This window comes from Lissotriton vulgaris, chromosome 6, assembly GCF_964263255.1.
Source record: "Lissotriton vulgaris chromosome 6, aLisVul1.2, whole genome shotgun sequence".
In the NCBI taxonomy this organism is placed as follows: Eukaryota; Metazoa; Chordata; class Amphibia; order Caudata; family Salamandridae; genus Lissotriton; species Lissotriton vulgaris.
In genome coordinates, this window is record NC_141694.1 from 1,023,406,059 (window position 1) to 1,023,433,137 (window position 27,079).

Genomic DNA, 27,079 nt, shown 5'->3' on the forward strand with positions numbered 1-27,079 from the left:
AAGACATGGTAACTAGGTGTAGTGTGGTCTTGCACCCACCTAACCTCGTGTACACTAAACTTCCTAAGATCGGAAAAAGGGTTGTGCTAGACCCATAACAACTAATCTACGGGTTCAGTAGAACTTAGTCTATCTAAATATTATATGTGCCTAACGCTAGTGATGATTTTTCAATTAAACCACTCCTAGATTAGCTAGTAAAACAATGCAGGCTTGAATCCCAATTGCTGCACACCAATGTGTGCGAGGCTGGCTTAATATATGGTGCTTACTTATTTAAGTGTAGCTCCCTGCACTAATCCAGACAACTCGTAAGATGATTTTAGTGGTCTTAAGACAACCTTAGAAAGCTCTTTAAGTGGTAGCTGTGGAGAGTAGCCTCCAGGCTTAGCCCAGGAGTGTAAAGCAGTTTGTTTTACCAGTACTTAATCTTATGGTATAGGTTAAGTGAAAAAGAATCGTGTTTTTCGTTTTTCACAAGTACTATTGCCCAAGACGTAAACAGCTGAAACCAATCTGCAAGCAGCTGGGTACATGCCATCATGTCGAGGCTCTTCGCATCTTGAGACCAGATCCTAGATAGTCAATGGTTTGCGCTGTTGCCAAGATCCTGGGCCACATGTGGACATTAAGGAGAGGATGTGGCCTTACAGCTAGAGCCGTCAACCTCGAAGCTGGGGAACCCGGTTCGACTCTCTGCAGGGACTCTCAACATCCTGTGATTCTGGGCAAATCACTATCTCCCCGTGCCTAAAAATGAATGTGGTACAAAAGGGGGTGGTAATGGACGGAGCATCTGAACCAATCAAACACTCACACCCAGTCAAAAGATCTGGGTTTAATCCATCACCGTTCTTTAGCCCACTCTGCCACCCCAGTTCAGACATGGCTATATGCAAATCAGTCTGACCCTGTGCCTCATGGGAACAGTCCAGCCCGAACTGCCAAGCCATGCCTTCCCTGGACCGGAAACAAGCTTCCGAGGACCGGTTTCTGGCATTCCAGCCGTCTTCAGCCCGGCTTGCTTGAATCCAGTGGCAAAGTGAGCAAGGGACTCACGTCTGCGCATACCCTGCCACACTTATGGCGGCCAAAAGCGGTACAAAAGGGGGTGGTAATGGACGAAAATGAATGTGTCCATCTGTAACGTAAATGGTGCTCATGTAAAGCGCTCTGATAACTTTGGGTCAAGTTCGCACCATATAAAACTCTTGGGGGAGGGGGGGAAGAAGTATTCTGTCAAAAGTGTGAAACCTCTGCAGAGATGATTAACTTTTTTATCCCCCATATCCATAAGGTTTTAAACTACCCTCTTGTTATTTGTTTGGGTCTACTGGGCAGCCTTTTACTGGCTCAAAGGAGGGTAAAAAGAATAGAAACCTGCCAGCATAGCGGGCCTTGTCGCCTGAGTGGTTTAAGCAAAGGCTTTTGTTGTCATGGTTCCTACTCCATACCAGTGTTGACCTAAACCAGAACGGATTATTAGATTGTGTTCCTATGGATACTTTTAGCTCTGTTTTTAACCTACTGTGTCTATCTTTTTTCTTTCTATTTTTAACTTCCAATTGGTTACCAACGTTTTAATGCTCATTGTATTCTACCTCATGATGTCTACCACTTCTTTTGGTTCCCAATGAACAGGTCAGGTTTTAATATTCTCTGTATGCTTTATTTTGTACTCGCAGTTTTATGGTTTATGACCGAAATAAAGTTGAATGATAATGATGGAATCAAACAGGGTAGTTATATAAAAAAAAAAAGGTATTTTATTACAAACACTCACTAACACACTGTATTATCTCCTACCCGGAGATATAACCATAAGACACACAATACTTAGTACATAGAGCACGTAAGTACCACAAATACACAATCGTCTCCAGGGGGAGACCAAACCATAAACTAAAATAGTGTAATGCAGACAACCACTCAAGACAAGAGTGGACCCACAAAATGTAGAAGAGCCGGGGACCCAGGGAACCATCCAAAATGAGAATCTAGGAACCCCACTGAGGTTGTGTGCAGAGTGGTAACACAACTGAGTGCTCAATGTTAGTCAACGGGTAAGCTGCGGTTGCAGTTTTAAAGAAAAGAGACCCCCTTCCCAGAGGACCCTGAAGACACCCCGTAGAACCCAAAGGTGGCTTCAAGATGAGAAGAACCTGCAAGCTGAGGGGACAGAGTCTATGCCACTCAAGAGTGACCAGGAGGCACGGAAGACGAATGCCCACCGATGTCGGGAATGCAGGAGAGATTGACGGTGCCCTTGAAGCTGCAGCTGTGTGGTCCGGGTGACGCTGTGGAAGACCAGGAGCCGCTTACAAGCTGTCCCATGTCGGATGTCGAGAACCAGGTGGTCAGTGTCTGGCAGTTGCACCACAAGCCTTGGCAGCAGCAAACAGCGTAATCGACTTAAAAGGAGCAGTTTTGGGACCAGCAAGGTCTAAGTAGCTAACCACAAGCAGGTAAGTCAGAGAAGGTCCTGAGCAAGCAGGGGAGCCCACTGGAGCCACAGAAGACCCTCATGAGGACCCACAGGCCAGAGCTACAGGAGTCGCAAGAGGACCTTGAGCAGCTCATTGATAAAGAAGGCCCACGGTGCAGAGGAAGTGGTGAGTGTAGATCTTGGCTGCAGGAGTTGCTTGAGGTTGGAGCTTCTTGGAGCCCGAAGATCTCTGAAGGAGAGTCACAAGCCTTGGCAACAGCAAGTCGACGCAGTGCACAGGGGTTCTGTTCCAGCAGTTTAGACGATGGATACTGGTCTTAACCCCTTCCATGCTGATGACGAACCCCAGCCGTCATGCACTACGGTGCTCGTGTGCTGATGACGGCTGGGGTTCGTCACGGCCCGCCCCTGTTCGTGTTGTTTACAGCACACCAGGGGAATCGCGGCCGCATGGAAAGGGTTAAACTCGGTATGAAGACAGTGCAAGCCTTGAGGGAGTTGCAGAACCACTACCTGTGTTGCTGAGTCTTTCGGAGTCCATGAGACCACAGGATCAGCAGACCGGTCACTTGTGTTGTGGTTCCTGCAGATGCAGGGGATTGACTCCTTCACTTCAAGTGAGATTCTTTCAGGGTCTAGGATGTCCACAGGCCTGGTGAAGAACCTGTATGGGTTACAGGCACAGACGTTGCAGAAGACCAGCAGGACAACGAGACCAGGAGCAGCAGGAACCCTACCCCTTGCAGTCTCGGTTCCCAAAGCAAGTCAAGCGAAGTCTAAAGTGTCCAAAAGGTTGAAGTGGTGTAAGATCTGAATCTTCTCCCATGACAAATCTAGGGAAATACCCACAGGTAAGCCCTTTAGTACCCTTAGGAAAGGTTTAGGACAATTCAGGGTCCGTCCTGAGGAGGGACTGGACCGTGTCCTTTTCCAGTTTTGCGCCAGAGTGAGAGCCAACGGCTCCCTGAACTGGAGTATGCAAGGAGGGCACCACATGTGCCCCTCAAGCAGTCTCAGTGGCGCTGGCAAGCGCCTCGATCCTGCCCCAATACACTAAACCCTGTCTGGGAGGTGGTCACACCTCCCTGTGACAGGATATCTATTGTTTTGCCTTCCCCTGCTTGAGCTTGGCTCAGCAGCAGGAGGGAAGAAACATGTCTCTCGTAGGCAGCAGCCCTAGCTCGCTGTTCGGTTCTGGAATATGGGTAGCGGGAGCACCGAGGGCCTCCTGGTGGAGTTTTACAGTGCATGGAATCATTCCTCCCACACTGTTTATGGTGTGAGGGTATGATTCCAACATTTTTGATAAATAACATGACAGGGTTTGTTACAGCCAGTTTAGAGATGGTCCTTGCATAATGAAGCATAGCCACTCTATATGTCATAATGGCTGATGCACTTACAACCCAGGAGAATGGACTCTGAAGGGGCACCCTCCCACTTAGGACCCAACACCCTGCCATCAGGATTGAAAGGCCTGCCTTAGGGGTGACTTATAGGTTTTAAGTGTAGTGACCTCAGATATAGGGATAGCACCAGCTTATACAGGCTGCAATAGCAGGACTGGGGTCACACTTTGAGTGGTCTCCCATGGGTGGCATAATACAGGATTCAATGGCTGGACAGAGGCTCAGATTATGCTTTTCCTTCTTCGCTTTTATTACAACAGAAAACCACAGCAGCCAGAAAAGCACCAAATGACAACTTTTCTTTCCAAATCCAGGAACAACCAGTTCCAACACAGCAAAAACCGTTTCCAACTTCAGTCAAGAACTACAAAGGCCATGAGTCAACGGGCGCAGTCCAATCAGGAGTCCTTCAACAATGTTCCTGAAGCCTAGATAGACACTCCATCTCCACTGCTCCTCCTCTTTCTTCGCTGCTGCGCAGCCAGATAAGTTTAGCTTCTCTGTGCTCTCTTCAGTTTTTGTATTGCTTGTATTCACGTGGTTCGCTGCGTGTGTTAATTGGTTAATTGCCGGTTTGTGTTTTCACTCTGCCTTGGGTATTTCGTTTTTTCTCAGATTCCCGCGGTCGCGGAAGCATCCTCGCTTCTTACGATTAACAGGTGTGCATTCCAACACCATATCAGTATATTAATGAACACAGTCCTATCCTGGGATAGCACCCGTCAGGAGAACGGCACAAGGAAGAAGTAGTAAATAACCACGTCATTAACAACAAGTATGGACAAACATCATGATTCGGCAAGCAAGTAGGCATTGAAGTTGGTTTACAATAGGTTTTCTAAACATCTGTATTTCATAGTTGACAATGATAACGTGCTTATAGTGACCAAAAAATTCATTTTCACCATGTTATCAAATGCTGAACAAGGGACATTGAGAAATTTGACAAAGACGTTGTTCCATGATGAGCTCGGAAGAATTCACAGCATTATGGGAAATGTAGTTCATGACATTTTCAAATAGATTGTTGGTGGGAACGGTTTGATTTATGCCCCAATCAGAGCAAAAGTAAGAAGAAGAGGAACCGGTGTGGGTGGATTTTGGTTTAAAGGTCCGAGGGAGGAAGTGTGATGTTATTGTTTTTGGTATGGAGATAGGGATGGAAGGATTTTGACGGTTCGTGGCAGGTTCGTGAAACGGCGTGAAGTTAATCATGATTGAGGGTTGAATGTTGTGTTGTTGCAGTTACTGTGTGAATTATATGGTAGAGTGGATGACGGGCATGTAGCAGGAAGGTGAGAGAACATGATTAAGATGAAAGACAGAGTTATATGGAATTCATGGCGGATGAGATGGGATTAGACGTTGGGGATAGTTGTGGGTATTGGGGTATATGCGTAAAGGGAATTTGTTTAATTCCCTGGGAGAGACCATTTGTTGAGAGGGAAATACTAGTGGTGGGGGTTAAGTAGGTAGAAGGGAGAGGTTAACATCAGCATAGGGAAAGGGGTGGACGAGTATTTGGAAGGAGGAGAGGTTTGATCATGGTAATGTGTGGGGAAAGGCTTAGCAGAAGGAATGCAAATCAGTAGAGATTGGCCGAGGAATATCAGACTTTTTTTAGGGGTTTACATCATGGAAATCAGAGTGGTTTTGTATTAAAAAATATATATATAGATTTATTTTTTTAATACAAAACCACTCGTATTTCCATGATGTAAACCCCTAAAAAAAACTTATGATATTCCTCGGCCAATCTCGGATTTGCATTCCTTCTGCTAAGCCTATATATATAGTTTGAATAATTATGACATTGCACTATGATGATTTAAGTAATATGTATTATAACGTTTGGTATTGGTTAAATCTTTTATTACCATTTGTAATTACCCCTGAAGAAGGGCTCCTGCAGTCTGAAATGCATTGGGTATTTTAATAATCACTGCCTGCAACAAATGTACAAATTTTGCATCAGTTCGTGTTCTTGTAAGAGGTCCGGATGGGCACAACTTGACCATGGGAAACTTTGAAAATAGCACTCAGTGTGTGGATCAATACCGGAGTTAAAGTGATAAAAAGAAAAAGTAAAACAGAAGGAATAAATGGAATCAATTGATAAAAAGAAGGTTAAACTAAATAGCCCCAGAATAGCGTGACGTCACTGTGCGTATGGTGGGGGAGATGATGCCCCACCCTAAGTCAAATTTATGAAAGACCCATGGAAAGGAAAAGATCGATCCTGTCAGGACAAGTTGCTGGATATCATCGGGCCGCTTACGAAGATTTTAGACATGGCCGAAGAGGTCAAGGTGACGGGTACTGTTATTTCTCCGGAGGTCTTGTCTAATTGGGCCCAGCGAGCGGTTGTTTTTGTGGGGAATGCGAATTGCGCAATTTCCATGGAGCGCCGTCACTCCCTCCTGATCAAGCTGGACCCGAAGCTTGGTGATTTGGTTTCGGTGGAGGCGGGACCCGTGGCGGAGGGGGGCCTCTTAGGTGACTCCTTCATTAAGCAGTTAGGTAAATTTGTGTCCACTTTTACATATCTGGACTAGGCACAGTCCAATATTAAACGGGTGTTCCAGAGTCGTTTTTCCCCAAGGGGCTGGGCGTGGGAGGGGCCGCTCGCCCAGCCGTGGAGGTCACCAGCAACAGCACCCTAACAAGGGGGTGTTGCGAGGGCAGTATAACTCCTCAGCTACCTATACGGCTTCTATCCCACCCGTGGGCAGCGCTTCAGAGGCCGGGAGGCTTTAAGAACAATTCTGGTGGCAGCAACAATGGTAAGTGTGCTTCCGGACGCGCATGGCGTCTCCGAGCCATTTAGAAGGCCTGGGGAGCGCTAACGTCCGATGCATGGGTCTTGCAGACCGTGCGCGGGTTTCACAGAGTTTTACGATACCCCACGTCAACCAGTTCCGCCGCATCCTATTGTTTTTTCAGAAGCGATGCGTAGCTGGTCGACAAAGAGGTGTCAGACCTGCTTCGCAAAGGGGCGATCTGTTGGTCAGAGTTACACCCTTGTGGGTTCCTTAGCAATCTGTTTCTTGTAGACAAGGCGGGCGGGGGACACCGTCCGGTGATCAACCTGGAAGAGTTCATCGGGTGGTTGGTCTACCAACACTTCAAGATGGAGGGGATCCATCTGCTCAGGGATGTCCTTCTTCCAGGCGACTGGATGCTTCTCTGGTTGTCCCCATTCATCCTCCGCATTGAAGGTTCCTTCAGCTCTGTTGGTGAGGCCAGATCTTGGAGTTTACCACCCTTCCGTTCGGACTGGCCTCCGCTCCCAGGTGTTTTACCGAGGAACTGAATCTGGTGGTGGAATTCCTGCGGGGACAGGGCATCCGTCTGATAGTCTATCTCGACAATATGTTGCTCATGGTGCAGTGCCCATCGAGGTTGGCTTCTCAACTGCAGAAGATAGTCCATCTCCTTCAGGATCTGGCCTTCGTTGTCAACAGCCAGAAGTCCGTCCTTTGTTCTACCCAATCGCTGGTCTTTCTTGGTTTCGTCATAGATTCGGTGCAGGCCACTTTGAATCTGCCGGCTCGCAAGATGGCGAAGATTCACCACTAGTTGCAGCAGACCATTTCCAAGATCCATACTTCTCTCAGGTAGATTGCCTGGCTGGTGGGACTTCTTTCGTCATCCATTTGGGCAATCTTCCCGGATCCCCCTGCATTACAGGGCAATTCAGCACCTGAAAGGCCATCATATCCGTTGGGGTCTCTCCTACGATCAGTCAGTGCCCCTATCTGTGGAGGCCAAGGAGGAGATGACCTGGTAGTCGACACACATGGAAGCCAGGAATGGCCGGGCGATCTTCGGGTCGGTTACCGATCTGGTCATAGAATCAGGCGCCAGCAGAGTGGGCTGGGGCGCCCGTTGTGGAGACTTCTCCACAGGCGGCGTGTGGTCATTAGACGAGCAGGCCCTTCAAATCAATTTTTTGGAACTCCTGGCGGGTTCCTTCGCCGTTCGGTGCTGGACCAGGGACAGAGTGACATTGTGCGCTCTTCTTATGATGGACAACGTCTCGGCGGTTGGTTATATCACTCATCTGGGGGGTACGCTCTCTCGGGCGCTAGCAAATCTAGCGAAGGAGTTTTGGGGCTATTGCCTCTCTCACCATATCTCTGTCAGGCCAACCAGGTGGCAGATTGGCACTCCAGTCATCTACGGGACTAGAGTCTATGGAAGCTGGACAGGCGAGTGTTCCAGTGGCTGGCCAGTGTGTGGGGTCCCTTCTCGGTGGATCTGTTTGCATCACGTCTGGATTATCAGGTCCCTCGCTTCTTCAGTTTGACGCCAGATCTGTTAGTGGAGGCGACGGACGCCTTCCTCCAAGATTGGGCGACGGAACAGGGGTTTGCGTTTTCGCCGTTCCCGATGATTGTGCACGCGCGGTCCAAGTTCACCGACAGACGGTGACCGTCGTGATGGTGACGCCGTTTGAGGGCTCAAGTGTGGTTTCCAGTTCTTTTGGAACTTTCTTAGGATTTTTCAATCCTACTCTCCCACTTTCCTCATCTTCTTCCGAATCAGAGCGGGGAGCGCCATCAGTTGATTCTACAAGGGTCTCTCCGCCTCATGGAACGGCGGCTTTCCAGTGACGTTGGTCGCTCCCTGGCCTTTCGGGATCGGCTGAGGTCCTCTTGTCCAAGGCCTGGGCGGACAGTACATCGAAGAGATATTGCTCTGCTTGGTTAAAGTGGGTACGTTGTGATCCTGTGGTCGCGGGTGTCGTTCCTGTCTTGAATTATCTGGCAGAGCTGGTTACGGACGGTATGGCATATCGTTCGGTTAACGCGGTGCGGTCGGCTATTTCCGCGGCGCATTGTCCAATGGACGGGAACCCGATTGGCGCACATCCTTTTGTGTGCAGATTTGAGGGAGATCCGTTTGTCTTTACCGCCAGAACTGAGATACTCCTCTTTATGGGATGTCAATGTGGTTTTGAATCTTTTCTTGTCTTGGCAGGTAAATAAGTACCTCTCGCAAAAGGAGCTGTTGGCTAAGTTGGCTATGCTCCTGTGTTTGGTCTCTTGTCGGAGAGTTTCGGATGCCCGTGCGCTGGACATTTCTGCGTGGCTTTTACGGTGGGTCGCCGTACCAAATCTTTGTCACGAACAATTTCATATCCAGCTTTTCAGATGATCCGAAGTTGTGTGTGGTGCAGTGCCTTAAGACCGGGTTTGGTGGGTCATGCAGGAGGCGTGCATTAATACAAAGCACTTTGGTGCCCAGTCAGCTAGAGGGGCCATGGCTTCTAAAGATTTCTCTGGGAGCGCGTCTGGAGGATTTGATGCAGGCAGCAGACTGGTCCTCAGATTCCACTTTTAAACAGTTTTATTTCAAACCGGTGCTGGATGTGGCGCGTTTGGGTGGTAAGTAAGCTTTGAACTAGCATAATCGGAGCCTCCGGTCCTGCCATCGATTCTAAATTTGCCTAGCTATTGTAACAGTAAGTTTCAACTCTATTAAGGACACGGAGGCGAGGATTATCCCTCCCGCAGCACTGTAGGTGTGAACCCGCCCGTAGGTGCGTAAGTAACCTTTCTTATTACTTTTTTCTGACAGTGTGGTACTGTTTATTCCGGTAGTTAGGTCTTAACAGTTCTGCTATGCATAAGCTAGGTCCAGTTCGTGTTTATTTATTTATTTTATTTTGAAAGTTTTATATAGCGCGGACAAGGTCCTTGCAGATATCAGAGCGCTTTACAAAGAGAAGTACATGTGGGAGCATGGTTAAACAGATAAAACAATAGGTCAATAAGTACAAATTGGCGGCAACTAAGCCCAACATGAGTACAGAGTAGTACAAATATGCGGTTACAGAGCCAAACCTGTGAGTAATAAACAGTTAATACAAATCATCAAAAGGTTCAAACATGTAGTATAGATCGGTGCAGAGTACTAACAGTGATCAAGGTAGTAGTTCAGGTGTATTTAGCCATGAGGATAGCTTTTACTTCATTTTTAAAGAGTGTGGTGGAAGAGATAAGCCTGGTTTCGGCCGGGAGAGAATTCCAGATCCTAGGCGCCATTCCCGAGAAGGAGCGCTTATATGTTTTTTCCTTCCGGAATCTTCGAGGTTTCAGCAGCAGATTGTTTTTGCCTCTGGTGTTTCTAGCTCCTCCAGAGATTGTCAGTTTCTGAGCGAGGTATCCGGGTGAGTTTAGATGTACCGCCTGGTGTGTCATGCAGGCGATTTTCAGATGCATTCTAGCTTCAAATTGCACCCAGCTCAGGGCTTTCAAGTCAGGGGTAATATGGGAGTGTTTTTTTGACCCAGTGATGAGTCTCGCTGCAGAGTTTAGAGAAGCTCTTAGGGGTGCGGTTGTAGTTAGGGGGAGTCCGCAGAGGGCGATGCTGCCGTATTCAATTCGAGGGATGACTAGTGCTTGTACTGCGGTTTGGAAGTCTTTGGCTGGGAGGTAAGGTTTAAGTTTCCTCAGAGTGTTGATCTGGAAGTTTGCTCCCTTTGTTGCCTTGCTGATATGTTGCTGCATGTTCAGATTGGTGTCAAGTGTTATGCCTAGGGATTTTGCTGAGTCCACGATGGTGGGTTGGATATTGAGTGCAGTTAGGTCTTTAAGCCAAATTTGAGTGGTGGAGACCTTCGCTGGAGGTGAGATCAGAAGGAACTCTGTTTTCAGGGCATTGAGTTTGAGATGATTATCGGCCATCCAGGATTGGGTGCTTCTGATCGTTGAGTTCAGGAGCAAGATGTCCTTGGGGGACTGTAATTTGAGGTAAAGTTGGGTGTCATCTGCGTACATGTGAAAGTGTACATTGGATGCTTGTAGCAAGGTAGTGAGCGGTTCCATGACTAGGTTGAACAGCGTTGCGGAAAGAGAGGATCCTTGGGGGACACCTAGTGTTACGGGTATTGGCGAGGACATCAGGTTGTTGCTCTTGAATTTCTGCGCCCTGTTGTGAAGAAAGGAGGTGAACCACTTGAGAACAGTTCCAGATAAGCCCATTCTAGTGTTTAGAAGCTCTAGTAGATTCTCATGTTTAACAGTATCAAATGCTGAGGAGAGATCAAGGAGGATGAGGAGGCAGGTGTCGTTTTGGTCTAGCATTTGAAGCGCGTCGTCAATTATGTGAGTCATAGCCGTTTCTGTACTGTGCCCTGCTCGGAAGCCTGACTGGTGCGGGTTGAGGAGCTCGAATTGTTCAATGTGTTTAGTCAATTGTAGTTGTGCGCATTTTTCCAGCAGTTTGGCGAGAGTGGGAATATTGGTAATGGGACGGTAATTGTTGAGATCAGAAGGGTCGGCTGTATGTTTCTTTAGGAGAGGTGTGACCTGACCAACTTTTAGTGAGTCAGGTATGCTTCCTTGTTGGAGAGAGCTGTTGATAATTTTAGTCCAGAGAGGGATAAGCACGGGGGTGAAGTCTTTTACTACTGCAGCAGGGGGTCCGTGAGGTGATTGGATGGTTTCAGGGTGCTGAGCAGTTTGCCAATTTCTTCTTCTGAGTATGTGCCAAAGGTTGACCATGTGGCATTGTTTTTAGGTTCAGTGGCTGCTAGGCACTGTGGTTTGGAGTAGAGGCTTGCGTCAATGAGTGTTCTAATGCACTTTTCTTGTTGCAGGGAATACTGGTGCGAAACAAGACCAATGAACTTATCGGGTAGCAGGTCGAAGAAAGAGGAGGAACAGTGGAGATGGAGTGTCTATCTAGGCTTCAGGAACACTGTAGAAGGACTCCTGATGGACTGTGCCCGTGGACTCATGGCCTTTGTGGTTCCTACTGAAGTTGGAAACGTTGTTTTGCTGTATTGGAACTTTTTTTCCTGGATTTGGAAAGAAAAGTTGTAATTTGGTGCTTTTCTGGCTGCTGTGGTTTTCTGTTGTAATAAAAGCGAGTAATAAAAGAAGGAAAAGCATAATCCTTGCCTCCGTGTCCTTAATAGAATTGAAACTTACCAGAACAATAGCTAGGCAAATTTCGATTCAACCCATGGGAGACCCCAGGTGTACCTATGCCCTGGGTACCTAGGTACCATTTACTGGGAACTGGGGTACATCAGTAGCCAATCTGGAGTGTACCCAAGCACTCAGCATGTCCAATTCAGGAAAGAAGCACAACCACAGAGACTGGGGTCCTGATTCGCAGGATCCCAGTCAGACTAGTTAGAAAAACATGACAGCAGCAAACAGTGGGAGTGACCATGAAAGTAGATCCTTCTTTCCTGCAGCTACCGCCTCTCTAAACTGGCTTGTTTAGTGTTCCACACAGCCTTGTTATTAAACAATTCCAGAGAGCTGGCTCAATTGACTCATTTTAAAGGACATAACAGAAGATGGAAGGTAGGCAAAGTCCTGTGTAAAGAAATAATGCAGTTTTGTGTTCTGGATAGGTTTCCTGAGAATTATGATTTCCGGGTCTTTTCCTTCTTGAAAGTTGGTATTTTAATCATTAAGTTGTCTGAGCTATGCAGGGAGCACAAAACACCAGAAACTGACAGTTTTAATGCCAGGTAGATGGGAGGTCCTTATGTACCGCTTTGTATGTAATGCAGGCAAGTTTGAACTGGCATCTAGCTTCTACTGGTAGCCAACAGAGTGAAAGCAACAGGGAGTGATGTGGCACATTTCCTAGGCCCTAAAACAAGTCTAGCTGCTGCATACAGTGTTGGCGTAAGGTGGGTTTTGGGAATTCCACACCACAGGGAATCGCTTTACTCTAATCTTGAGAGAACTAGAGCTTGAGTTATATGTTCAATGAGTTCTTCTAGGATGAGTGGATTTCTTGTATCAAGTTTCATGTTGGAACTGGGCAATTTGGCTATGGCATGTAAAGGTTGTGATCTTTCAACGCCTCACTACACCACCTATGAGTTATCTGAAAACAGTTACTGTTCCTGTCCCATTTACTACAGACATCTTTTAGTTTTATTGTTCACCATTTTATAGGTAAATTAATATACATGAAAAAAAATATTTACCTGATCTATAATGCCATTTAGAGTATTAAGCAATGTGTATCCACGACCTTTTACCAAGTACTGTCCAAGACCAGCCATATGACTCTCATCTTCTTCCTCTCTAGTTTGTCTCTGAACCACTGCACTGCAGAGTCTGTTGACATCAATCAAGAATTCACGTGCCAAGCTGTTACTGGCGCTGTTCATGGCAAGGCTGAAGTCAAAATAAAGTATACAAGTTTAAATTCCAACATGTTTTATTTTATTGCTGTGCAATACAACTACGGTTCTAAATGCAAAATTTGCTGAATTCCTGAACAGGAATTTTAACAACAAAGTCTATCCAATTAAAAGAACTAATGCCAAGATAAAACATTCACCTCTGTATGCGATTGGGGTGCCACTACTTCGTTTGTCATTTACAAGGAAACAAGGGAACCCCGTGAATCGAGAGGGACCCAGGGTTTACAAACTGTTTTTATAGACAATGGTCCCTTTCACAAACAAATATAGAAAGAGTAGTATAACACAGAACTACACTGTGAAATGTATAGTGTTTTTCCAATATTCCAAAGGAGTAACAAAGTATCAACGAAGTGCAGTGGGTAATAAAAACAGGGTTGGAAATCACCAGATTTCCAGACCTCATGCAATTCATTCATTCATTGAACATTATTTCGGCTATTACAGTCATAAAAGTGCATAAAAAATAATACAATGTTAACATCTTAAAAAGTCAAGAAAACAATCCATTTGCAAGTACAGAGATATATATTACACAAGATATGTATTCATACTTTCAGGGAATTGGGCCAATAGATATTCAACAGTATGGGAAATGTATAAATATCTTAAAAATATAATTTAACATCTAAATGTTAAAACTAAATGAAAAGTTTCATATAAAAAGATAACTGAGCCCAACATCAACTAGCAGCCATTTGATATATTACAATCCTTAAAATCAACAAGTGCCTGCCGAGTTGCCCTTCTATCTCATGTAGACCTAAAACAAGGGAAGATAATCTACAAAATGTTACAGATTCACATGGAAACTATCAAGGAGGTACCTTCTCTTAGACCACATTGCAAATAAACATTTTGAGATCGCAACAGCAATAACCGGGTCAGTGTCCGTTTTTAAAATCCAAAAGATTTCTCTATACTTTCTAATGCCCAGGTTTCTGCAAAGTTGGATCACCCACTTAGATCTGGGGCTCTTATATGCCGGACAGAAGAATACCACATGAATCACGGTTTCTTCCTCCATTAGACACCCAGGACAGGGGCGGCCTGTGCTGCCTGCCCACCTGTTAGTACAGGCGTTAAGTGGAAGGGTCCCATACCTAAATTGTAGGTACAATTTTTTTTTTTTTTTTTTTTTTTAAAACCTTTATTTACAAATGCACAGTACACAGCGTCTGCCTACAACCCCGCAGGGCCGGCCGCTATGACAAAAAACAGGTTGAGCGAAAAGTGCAATACGAGGCAGTACGTTGCTGGAGCAATCTCTCACATCAACATTATCGGCAAGAGCGTAACATCATACAAATAGGATAAGAAAGGTTTAATTTTATGTTTTTGTCGAAGTGAACACTAACAAACAAACACATGGTATCATTGTAGCAAGGGTTGCTGGAGGTGGGGGGGGGGGATGAATGTAGGAGAAACGACGATGGCGAGGGGGGGGTGGCGCGCGCAAGAAAAGCGTATGGTGAGAATAGGAAGGGAACGTAAATCACGGAGAGGAGGGGAGAGGGACCTCGTAGTCAAGTGGGGGAGAACAGATGTCTCCACGATAAGCATTCCAGGGAGCCCAGACCCTGGACCACTTCCCCGGACGCCCCCGGGCCTCATATACCGTCTTCTCTCGGAACATGGACCAGTCCATGTTCTCTTTCCAGGCACTCAACACTGGCGGTCTAGGGGAGCCCCAAAGCTGCGCAATATCCCTCTTCGCGATCATATTGCCAAGGGTGACCCAAAGTGTCTGGGCAGCAGTGCAGTCAGACGGTTCCCATACATTCAAGAGACAACGACGCGCCTCAGGAAGCAATGGGACCCCCGTGACACGACTCATCACATCATGCACCCTAGACCAGTACGCTACAATCATCGGACATTCCCAGAGAACGTGAAGAAAGGTACCATCCATCCCACACCCACGCTTGCATCGACCATCCGAAACCAAACCCATTCGCACCAGACGCATTCCAGTAAGATACACGCGATGAAGGATTTTCAATTGGACAAAGCGAAGTCGTGCAGGAATAGCCACCTCCTTAGGGGAGGACACGGCGGACTGCCAGTCCTCGTCGTCCAATTCGAGTCCGTCGGCCGTCCAGGCAGCCCGGAGCTTCTCGAGCTGGTCAGTTCTGTTATTAATGAGCTTCTTGTAAATTAAGGAGATGGTACTGTCTGGGACGTGGCCATCTAGAACTCGATCCTCCAAGGGGGAGGACTGCGGAACGTCCGTACCGGGGGGGAAGACAGATGACAAGGCATGCCTCACCTGCATATACCGGAAGTGCTCCCTATCATCGAGCCGGTATTCTAGCTTCAGCGATTCAAAGGACTTAACCGCGCCACGTGTCCACAGGTCCCCCACCGTGCTAATCCCAATCATGTCCCATTTCTCAAACCCCTTCGTCTTCCACAGGTTGCCCAGACGTTCCGAATCATACAGTGGCGTCATATGTGTCAGTCTACCACCCCAGCCCGTGGCCACCGTAGCGTCTCGCCATGCCCGCACCGCACATTTCGTTGGGCCCGTAAGGAGTCGGAAGGGGGCCTTAGAGTACAGTGCCCTATTAAAGTTGCCACCGGGCAACAGCAATTTATCCAAAGCAAAGGCAGGAGCGGGCTCCGGAGCGTATGTCGCATGGTTAATGGCACTCAGGTGTGAGGCCCAGTAGTATCGTCTAATGTCCGGCAGCGCAATACCTCCGTCGTACCAGGAGAGCGTGAGCTTGGACAAGGCAATGCGGGCACGGCCGTCCCAGATTAGTTGCCGCTGTAAACTCTCGACTTCATGGAAATAGCGAGCTGGAACAGGGTCGAAGAAATTTTGCAGGGCATAGAGGAATCGAGGGAGCGACATCATTTTAAAGAGCGCCGCCCGGCCCAATGGAGATAAAGGCAGATCGCGCCAACGCAGAACGTCCTGCTTCAGTCTGCGGAGTGGGGCATACAAGTTCCGCTCATAGCGGACCGAAGAAATCATGGATACGTGGACCCCAAGATACTTAAAACCGTCCGTCGCTACCAGGATGGGGAATCTGCGGGGGAGAGGCGGCAGAGTACCAGCTATGGCGTAGACACAGGACTTGGTCCAATTAATGACAAGTCCTGAGTTTTTACTGAAGGACGTGAGGACGTCGAAAAGAACATTGAGCGACTTCTGGGGGGAAGTGAGATAGAGGAGGATGTCGTCCGCGTACAAGGAGACACGATCCTCAAGGTCAGGGGACCATCGGATCCCTTTGATCGAGGGTTCCCACCGGAGCCACGCGGCCAGAGGTTCGAGTGCCAAAGCGAACAAAAGCGGAGAAAGAGGACAGCCTTGACGTGTGCCACGGCCCAAGGGGAAGGGGTCCGAGCACCGACCATTCACCGCGACCTGGGCTAGCGGCTGTTCATAGAGAAGCTTGACCCAAGCGATGAAATTGGGGCCAAAGCCAAATTTAGCGAGGGCTGCCCATAGGTAGGGCCATTCTATAGTGTCAAATGCCATCGTGGCATCAAGGGAAGCGACTACTGCTGGCTCGGCGAGAATAGGAGCTCTCGCGAGGACACTGTGGAGCCTACGCAGATTAAGAGCAGTGTTTCTGTGGGGGATGAAGCCGGATTGATCCGGGTGGATCAGGTCACAAATCACAGCAAGCATCCGATTGGCCAGCACCTTAGCGAGGATTTTGGGTTCCGCATTAAGGAGGGAGATGGGGCGATATGAGGCACAACGGTCACGAGGTTTGCCATCCTTATAAATGACCACTATGGTAGCGAGGCGCTGCTCAAGGGGGAGGCATCCAGCCTCAACCGCCTCGAGGAACATGCGACGCAGGTGGGCGGCCATCTTGTCGGGGCAGAGCTTGTAGAGTTCAATGGGGAGTCCATTAGGGCCCATTGCCTTACCCGAGCGAAGGGAACGAATTGCAAGGGCAATCTCGTCGACAGTAAAGGGGGCCTCCAGAGCGAGGCAGTCCGCATCAGACACAGTAGGCAGAGCAATGTCACGTAGGAGTAGCCTAGAGTCGGCCTCATCTCGATCACTAACAGGCGTATAAACCGTACGGAAGTGGTCAACAAAGCACTCAACAATCTCACCCGGATCGGAGACAGTCACACCAGAATCACGAACAATGGAGGGAACAACACGACTCGCACGCTCAGTCTTATCCAACCACGCAAGAAGCTTGCTAGCCTTGTCACCCACATCATACAGTCGACCAAGTTGATTAGACCGCATCAATTTAGCAGCATCCGTGACACAGGCTTTATAGTCTGCTTGCTTTAATTCCAATTCATGCAACAGTGCAGGCGTGTCATTCCCACCCAACTCACTTTCAAGCGCAGTGATTTCAGTTTCAAGGGCCACAACAGCCTCCCTCTTGACCCTACGCTCGGTGGCAATGAGTGACAGGGCGGAACCCCGAATAACCGTCTTAAAGGCCTCCCAGAGAACAGTGGGGGAAGTGACTGAGCCCATATTCTCAGAAAAATAGCAATCTATTGCCTTAATCAAGTCTGAGCGGAGCCGAGGGTTTCGAAAGTGCCAAGGAGGGATCGGGGGAACTCTGTTACCAGGAAGGCCGCCCACAGAAATCGTAATTAGCAGGGGGGAGTGGTCCGAGATACCCCGGGGGAGATGTCAAATCTCACGAACAGTGGACAAAGTGGAGGCTAACATAAGAAAATAGTCGATGCGGGAGAGGCTGCCATGCGCACCAGAGTGAAAAGTGTATTGGTGGAGTGTGGGATGTAGTGAGCGCCAGACATCAACTAAACCAAAAGTGTCAGCCATTTCACTGAGCCACATCTGGGACTGTGGCAGTACTCTAGGGGGTAGCCTGTCGCAGTCGCCGGACATGACAGAATTGAAGTCCCCGCCCAGGACCAACAAGCCGTCTGGCAGCCCAAGGAGAGTCCTGCCTAAATCAGCATAAGTGGTAGCCTGCAGTCCCGGGGGGATATAGACAACAACAAACACGACCTGCTTACCCTCCCACCTCCCAGAGACAGCAGCATACCGCCCACGCTCATCAAGGATAACATCGTCGATAGCAAGAGCAAGGGAAGACCTTACCATAATACCCACACCCCGGGAACCCGAGGTGAAACCCGCATGTGCAACCAGTCGATAACCCCGGCGGTCTAAGGCCTTGCAAGCATTGCCAATCAAGTGGGTCTCCTGAAGAAACACAACATCAGGGGCATGGCGCCTCAAGAATTGCAGTACAATGCCCCGCTTAATCCTGTCACCCAAACCATTTACGTTCCAAGAAAGAATCCGCATTTCACCCCCCCCCATTGCTACAAAAACATTCCACACCCACCCCCCAGCAGAACCCACTATGAAAAGTCATTGCAAGATGTGAAATACCATGTAACAGAGAACAAAACAGATTAAACAAAACAGAACCCAGTCCCCAAACACCAACCCCAAGACCCAAACCCGTTACAACACCCCCCTCCCTGCACCCCTGCTGACTAAAAAGCCACCCCCAACTGCAGTGTGCCTGTCGCCCCATACTTCTACACAAAGAACCCCCCCGAGGAGGAAGGGAGAAATCACCCGTTACCGCACCGCCACGGGCAGAGTCATTAGGGAATAAGTCAATGTACACAGTACGTTTCGTAGTCTCAATCGGAACCTCTAGGGCATCTGTTACTCCTGGGCCGCTGCACCACCTTCCGCACCACCAGGGCCTCCGCTCCCAAAGTCCTCTGCCGGCAACGAGTCCAGCCAGTCGGCTACACGTTCAGGTTGATCAAAGAAATAGGCACGCTCCCGATATTCGATCCGGAGCCGGGCCGGAAACAGCATGGCATATTTCAGTCCCCGGTCCCTTAGACGACGCTTCACTCCAAGGAAACCTGATCTTTGCCGCTGCACTTGAGGAGTGAAATCGGGATATATAGAGACAGAGTTATTATCATACTTCAGGGGACCATGTTTACGGGCGGCCTGGAGGATAGCATCCCTGTCCCGGTAGTGAAAAAGCCTGGCGATGATAGGCCTCGGTGGGTTCCCCGGCTTCACTTGACCTCCAGGAAAACGATAGGCGCGCTCCACGGCAAAGAACTTACTAAGTCCCGCCGGAGCCAGTTGGGCGACTATGAGTTCCTCGACCAAGAGATCGGTAGCTACAGCACCATCACCTTCCGGCACTCCGACAAGGCGTATGTTGTTCCGCCTGGCCCTGTTGTCATAGTCCTCCATCCGCTTAAGCAGTAAGTCGTGCGATGCACGTAGATTGCCAATTTCGGATTGCGCCTCAGCCATGTCGTTCACCAGGCTCGACGTTTTAAGATCTAATGCCTTCACCCGCTCATTTGTTTTGGCCAAGTCGGCCCGAATCAGAGTCACATCCACCGCCACCGTGTCTATTTTGGTCACCACGGCTTCAAATTGTTGACTCATGTCGGCCTTGAGTCCAGTAATGGCAGCCATCAGGTCTTGGAGCGACACTTCCGAAGTAGACGATGTGTCCGTTTGAAGTCCTTCAGCACCCATACATACGGTCCCGGGGGAGCCCCTCGGCTGGGTGTAGCGTTCGATCATGTTTGACTGGATCGAGCCCCCCCGGGTTGCCGCCTTCCGGCATTTTTCGGCCTCCACTTTCGTCGCCATCTCGCATTCAGTGTCGGCCAGATAGCCAGGGGAAGTGACGAGAAGGTAGAAAAGTCTCGAAACTCCGATGCGCCGCTGAGACAGAGGTGTCGCAGCCTCCCTGCCAGTCCAACGGAGGATAGTGCAGGCTGAGAGGGCCGCAGGCAAGGCAGAGTAGGAGGAGACAGGAACAAAGAAAAGGAAACCGAAAGTGAAAGCAATACACCTCCGGCGGGCCAGATGCCAGGCAGCCGTTGTTGTTCAATTACAGGTCGGCCAAAGTGGGCAGCCGAGTCCCCGGTCGCGCCCGCGGGCAGGCCAGAAAGTTGCAAAGTTCAGAAAAATGGTCCCCAAGGTCCGATTTCGACCAGAGAAGGATCAGTAGCATCAGCGATGATGGCGCTGCAAAAGCCCGTCAAAATGACCAGGATAAGTGAAGGATAGATATAGAAGGACGGCGCGGGTCTCGGGAGCTCTCTGCTCACGCGACCATCTTGGATGCCCGCGTAGCTCCTCCCTCGTAGGTACAATTTTTTAACTAATACAGGTTGCATAGTGTATCACTTGCTCAAATTTATATTGGCACTTGGAATCAAGGAATCCATAGGTTAGGCTAGAGGTATCAGCCGTCTGTACGATACGTGACAAATTATAATCCTTCAAAGCACATGCTAGGGATTTTTTTGAAGTTTCCGCACATGAAACTTACGGTGCAGTCCATAGATCTCCCATGCCCATTGCTCTAAGTGTGTCCCTAATAAAAAACAGCCAGGGAATTCTACCCGCCCCCAATGTGGAAAGTACCGCTTTTAGTTCATCCCTATAATGGACCAATTCTGGGGTGCTCCACAGACGTCGCCAATACATCAATTGACGCAATGAAATTAAACCCGCTATGGGGCAAATGCCCAGGTCCATTCTGAGTGGTATTAGGGGTGTTTTTATGGGCAGACTTAAAATCTGTCTCATAAAACTATTTTCAGTTACTGTAAGGGCATTCACTGCACAGTGCCCACACAGTTCTGCCCCCATATAGGGCGGATCCCCTGGCTTTTATTTTAAAAATTTCTACTGGGGGACTTATGGCCTTAAAAAGCCGAAGTTTTGTGGAGTTTTAAAATCCCTCCAATGGCCGGAGTCAATTTTAGATTGACCTTATTAATTTGTGAGCCTCACCCCATTTTGTCATTTAGGGAGAGTCCTAGATAATCAAAAATAGAAACTCTATCTAAAGGTCTACCATCCATTGTAGGGTGAGGGCAATTGGTGGAATTAGTGTTGAAAATCATATATTTTGTCTTTGTAATATTAACCACCAGATTCCTACTCTTACAAAACTGGCTGAATTCCTCTAGGACACGCTGCATCCCCATAGGTGATTTTGAGAGGAGCAGAGTGTCGTCCGCGAACATTAGTGCTGGAAATTTGCAGCTCGCCAGTTTTGGGGGGTCAATATCTTAAACAGCAAGAAGGTCTTCGATTAGCCAGTTGAGAGAGAGGGAGAAAAGAGTCGGTGCAAGCACACACCCCTGTCTCATCCCCTTTTCAACGGGAAAAAGAGAAGTCAGTGTACCATTCTTGCCAAACCTCACCCTTGCAAAGGTTCCCTCGTGGAGGCGCCTAAACTGATGGCATAAATACGGTGGAGCTCCCATATCTAGCAAGATGCCCCACAACTGTTCGCGGTCCACCATATCAAAGGCAGATTTTAAATCTACGAACGGGAGGTACAGACTTCCAACCTCCAAGACTATATGCTTCCAGTATATCAGTTGTAACCTGAACAACTGGTCTATAGTGGATGTTTTGCTTCTAAAGCCAGCTTGGAGGGGAGTTAAAATATCATGGTCCTCCATCCATTCATGTAATCTAGCCAATAACACTCTAGCATATATTTTTTGGGACACATCTATGAGACTTATCGGCCTGTAATTTACAGGGTCGATTGGAGACCCCTTTTTATAAATCGGGATGATCTCTGCCCCAGCCCAAGTGGGGGGCGACATCCTATTGAGGATCGCATTAAAGAGCAGTTGGAGATATGGAGCCCACACTGCCCTTTCGCTTCTATACAGGTCCCCGGGAAATCTATCTAACCCAGGGGCCTTGTTTGGTAATACCTTCGTAATTGCAGCGGACACCTCAACCAAGGTGCAAGTAGGCGAATCCCTAAAGACGGCTAGGGTTCGGGTATTACATATGTTCCCATTAATGGATTGCTCTTCTTTTGGGCTGGACTATAAATCCTTAAAATGGAAACGCCAGGCTTCCTCACTGATATTGGGCTCAATAGCGGTCTTACCCTCGACTCGTCCAGTATGGACTAAGTTTCAAAAGCCTCTAATATCTTTTTGATCTAAAGCATTTTTTATTGCCTGCCATCTCTCCATTTCTCATTCTGCTTTCGTGTGTAAAATCACCTTTTTTTTTTAAAAAAAAGACCTGCTTTCCCTAATACTTACACTATCACCCTTTTTAAGGGATGTCAGAAGCGCACTTTTGGATCTCTGCACGCCGTATTGTACCAAGGACTTTTCCCCCTAGGTCGGTCACACTCAATTAATTTATTACTACAAAAAAAGGGGCCAGGTTTGCAACCAGATCCTGATGGACTATTCCTAGCTCTGTATTATCGGGCTCGCAGGCTCCAGTGCCAATGAGAAGGTTTGCCTTTTCCAACATAGGAATAACACAGGAGTACATTTCTATTATTGTATCCTGAGACTGGGATATTGCACCCCAGCGGATACGTCGACCTCCATCAACCACTGTTAAGTTATCTTGTCGATGGTGATCCAAAGCTTGCCCCGGTTCTGACACTTGTACTTCCAATGTCAGAACCAGAGGGTTATGATCACTTTCTGGCCGGGAAAGAACACAGAACTTTATTGCTTTGTGCCAAATTTCAGTATTTATTAGAATAGAATCTATTATGGATTCCTGGGCCAATTTATTGTAAGTAAAATGGCCCGGATTATCATCGGCAAACCGGCCATTGCAGGCCCTCAGTGAATATGTAAGTGTTAAAGAGGTCAATTGGAGGACCAGAGGGGTCCATCCCCTTATTGGGTAAGCATTAGCCACAGGAATGGATAGTATTGCATCCTCCTCAAACGTGATTGATGATGGCAAACCATTAAGGGACTCAAAGTGGCAGTTGAAGTCGCCACCTATGATAAAGAATGCTTTCCCCAAAAGTGTGTCCAATAAGGCTGCCAAGTGAACCAAAGTTGGTGATATGTACCCATGTTTTACTTGTCTAGAATAAACATTATTAACGGCCAGATTGGATATATCAGCATTGGAGTGGAGAATGCATAGAATATCCGGCGTGTGGGTATCTAAACGCTTTACAGTATACCCTAAATGTGTGCCCACCCATATGCATAGACCCCCTGATGGTCTACCTCTTAGACCTTTCACTGCTGGCTCACTATATGATACTAAGCCTACTCTGTGTAAGGTTTTTAGAGCCCAGGTTTCCTGCAAGAGGCATATCTCATGGTCATCCACAAAGTTACCCCAATCCGGCTGTTCTAATTTACCCAATAATCCTGCGATGTTCCAAGACATAACCTTGGTACCATTGGGGATTTCTTCCCTCTCACCTTCAGATTTCAACTCAACTTCTTGCCCAGGTGGGTTTTCTGTCATTCCTAAATAATTACAAATAGTTACGGGGGTTTGGGGAAGTATACCCTCCTCACCAGCTATTGCACGATTACATTTGAACCCGGCCACCGAATTGCCCACATCCTCACATGCACCAGAGAGGCTTATCCTCTCCCTTTCTTCACACCCGTTGACACTCCTTCGCTCCAACAGTTGTCCCAAGAGCTCAACCTCCGGACCCAAGATAGAATCACCAAAATAATTAGAACAGGTGGGGAGTGGTATGTAATTTGGCTCCAGTCAATCGACCATATCCAGAACACTGTATCCAGTTCTCACGGGGATGTTAAAGGCAGAGCCAAAACCGTCCAACCCAGGACTATTAGTCACATTTCCAGTTAGAGGTCGCCCCCTCCCGAATCCTTTCCTGGTAGCCTAGCGGCTCACCTCTTGATGTGGTGGTATAAAAATAACCAAGATCCAGAGCCTGTATGGAGGTTTTCGAATTTCATTATGGTCCCTCACAGATATGGGGTGCTGCTCCCTTATCTCCAAAATTGACTACTATACAGTTGCCTGGGATATCTTTCTTCCTCCGGCCAGCCCAGTTTACTCTAAGTGCAAACATTTGGCTGCGTATATTTGGAGGAAGAGGCCTGTTGGTATTCAGCCAATGGATAGTTTTATTCTTTAACTCAGTATACGATTCTGACCTACCCTCGGCTAGGCCCGGGACCCCTTCCAAAACAACCACATAGGGTATTGACTCAGGTGGCTAATCAATGTGTGGTAATGTATTCACATGATTATCGAATCCCTTTGAAGCCCCCCTGTGACCTTATTTCCGAGCCTGGTTCCAGAGATTGAAGTTGTTTTCTCCCACCCCTAGTAGAGTCTCGATTTTCCATAGGTGCTCTACCATTGTCAGTAATGACACTTGGTGCAATGTTGCCTCGTGTTGTGCCTTCCATTGATTCTGTTTAGAAAAGGGGGTGGTGATGAACAGAGTGTCTGAGTTAAACAGACCACTCTTACCCAGTCCAAAGATCAGGGCTTGATCCATCACCGTTATTTATCTCACTGCCCCATCCCAGCTCAGAACCTGGCTATATGCAAATCAGTCTGTCCCTGGCCCAGTGCATCATGGGAACAGGGCAGACTAAACTACCAAGCCAATTCTTCACCAGAAAGGAGACAAGCTACCGGGGACCGGTTTCTGGCATTTCAGCCTTCTTCGGCCCGGCTTGCTTGAATCCTGATGGAGCAGTGAGAAAGGGACTCATGTCTGAGTATACCCTGCCACACCTATAGTGGCCAAAAACGATCTAGCCCTGATCTCTTGACTGGGTGAGAGCTTTCTGCTTAATTCAGAGACTCTGTCCCTCACCACCCCTTGTTGTAAATATTTTTGTCCACCCTAAGCGTGGAAGGGTATTCTCAGATGTGAGACCCTTGCTCATTGCACCATCAGGATTCAAGCAAACCGGGCCGAAGACGGCTGTAATGCCAGAAACCGGTCCCCGGGAGCTTGTTTCCTTCCCAGTGTAAGAATTGGCTTTTGTAGTTTGGTTTGCCCTGTTCCCATCATGCACTGGGACAGGAACAGACTAATTTGCATACAGCCAGGTTCTGAAACTGGGATGATGCAGTGAGCTAAAAAACGGTGTTGGATCTAGCCCTGATCTCTTGACTGGGTGAGAGCTTTCTGCTTAATTCAGAGACTCTGTCCCTCACCACCCCTTGTTGTAAATATTTTTGTCCACCCTAAGCGTGGAAGGGTATTCTCAGATGTGAGACCCTTGCTCATTGCACCATCAGGATTCAAGCAAACCGGGCCGAAGACGGCTGTAATGCCAGAAACCGGTCCCCGGGAGCTTGTTTCCTTCCCAGTGTAAGAATTGGCTTTTGTAGTTTGGTTTGCCCTGTTCCCATCATGCACTGGGACAGGAACAGACTAATTTGCATACAGCCAGGTTCTGAAACTGGGATGGTGCAGTGAGCTAAAAAACGGTGTTGGATCTAGCCCTGATCTCTTGACTGGGTGAGAGCTTTCTGCTTAATTCAGAGACTCTGTCCCTCACCACCCCTTGTTGTAAATATTTTTGTCCACCCTAAGCGTGGAAGGGTATTCTCAGATGTGAGACCCTTGCTCATTGCACCATCAGGATTCAAGCAAACCGGGCCGAAGACGGCTGTAATGCCAGAAACCGGTCCCCGGGAGCTTGTTTCCTTCCCAGTGTAAGAATTGGCTTTTGTAGTTTGGTTTGCCCTGTTCCCATCATGCACTGGGACAGGAACAGACTAATTTGCATACAGCCAGGTTCTGAAACTGGGATGGTGCAGTGAGCTAAAAAACGGTGTTGGATCTAGCCCTGATCTCTTGACTGGGTGAGAGCTTTCTGCTTAATTCAGAGACTCTGTCCCTCACCACCCCTTGTTGTAAATATTTTTGTCCACCCTAAGCGTGGAAGGGTATTCTCAGATGTGAGACCCTTGCTCATTGCACCATCAGGATTCAAGCAAACCGGGCCGAAGACGGCTGTAATGCCAGAAACCGGTCCCCGGGAGCTTGTTTCCTTCCCAGTGTAAGAATTGGCTTTTGTAGTTTGGTTTGCCCTGTTCCCATCATGCACTGGGACAGGAACAGACTAATTTGCATACAGCCAGGTTCTGAAACTGGGATGGTGCAGTGAGCTAAAAAACGGTGTTGGATCTAGCCCTGATCTCTTGACTGGGTGAGAGCTTTCTGCTTAATTCAGAGACTCTGTCCCTCACCACCCCTTGTTGTAAATATTTTTGTCCACCCTAAGCGTGGAAGGGTATTCTCAGATGTGAGACCCTTGCTCATTGCACCATCAGGATTCAAGCAAACCGGGCCGAAGACGGCTGTAATGCCAGAAACCGGTCCCCGGGAGCTTGTTTCCTTCCCAGTGTAAGAATTGGCTTTTGTAGTTTGGTTTGCCCTGTTCCCATCATGCACTGGGACAGGAACAGACTAATTTGCATACAACCAGGTTCTGAAACTGGGATGGTGCAGTGAGCTAAAAAACGGTGTTGGATCTAGCCCTGATCTCTTGACTGGGTGAGAGCTTTCTGCTTAATTCAGAGACTCTGTCCCTCACCACCCCTTGTTGTAAATATTTTTGTCCACCCTAAGCGTGGAAGGGTATTCTCAGATGTGAGACCCTTGCTCATTGCACCATCAGGATTCAAGCAAACCGGGCCGAAGACGGCTGTAATGCCAGAAACCGGTCCCCGGGAGCTTGTTTCCTTCCCAGTGTAAGAATTGGCTTTTGTAGTTTGGTTTGCCCTGTTCCCATCATGCACTGGGACAGGAACAGACTAATTTGCATACAGCCAGGTTCTGAAACTGGGATGGTGCAGTGAGCTAAAAAACGGTGTTGGATCTAGCCCTGATCTCTTGACTGGGTGAGAGCTTTCTGCTTAATTCAGAGACTCTGTCCCTCACCACCCCTTGTTGTAAATATTTTTGTCCACCCTAAGCGTGGAAGGGTATTCTCAGATGTGAGACCCTTGCTCATTGCACCATCAGGATTCAAGCAAACCGGGCCGAAGACGGCTGTAATGCCAGAAACCGGTCCCCGGGAGCTTGTTTCCTTCCCAGTGTAAGAATTGGCTTTTGTAGTTTGGTTTGCCCTGTTCCCATCATGCACTGGGACAGGAACAGACTAATTTGCATACAGCCAGGTTCTGAAACTGGGATGGTGCAGTGAGCTAAAAAACGGTGTTGGATCTAGCCCTGATCTCTTGACTGGGTGAGAGCTTTCTGCTTAATTCAGAGACTCTGTCCCTCACCACCCCTTGTTGTAAATATTTTT

General features: G+C 48.0%; 1 protein-coding gene across 3 annotated transcripts in view; it reads right to left on the minus strand.

Annotated features, from left to right (window-relative positions):
- LYST (lysosomal trafficking regulator) overlaps nt 1-27,079 on the minus strand; it is a 4,348,576-nt gene that overhangs the window by 4,216,834 nt on the left and 104,663 nt on the right. For all 3 annotated transcript variants that reach the window (XM_086927077.1, XM_086927076.1, XM_086927078.1), the window contains exon 2: nt 12,818-13,010. In XM_086927077.1, coding sequence (XP_086783203.1) covers nt 12,818-13,003 — 186 coding nt within the window. In that variant the 5' untranslated portion in view covers nt 13,004-13,010. The remainder of the gene's footprint in view (nt 1-12,817; nt 13,011-27,079) is intronic.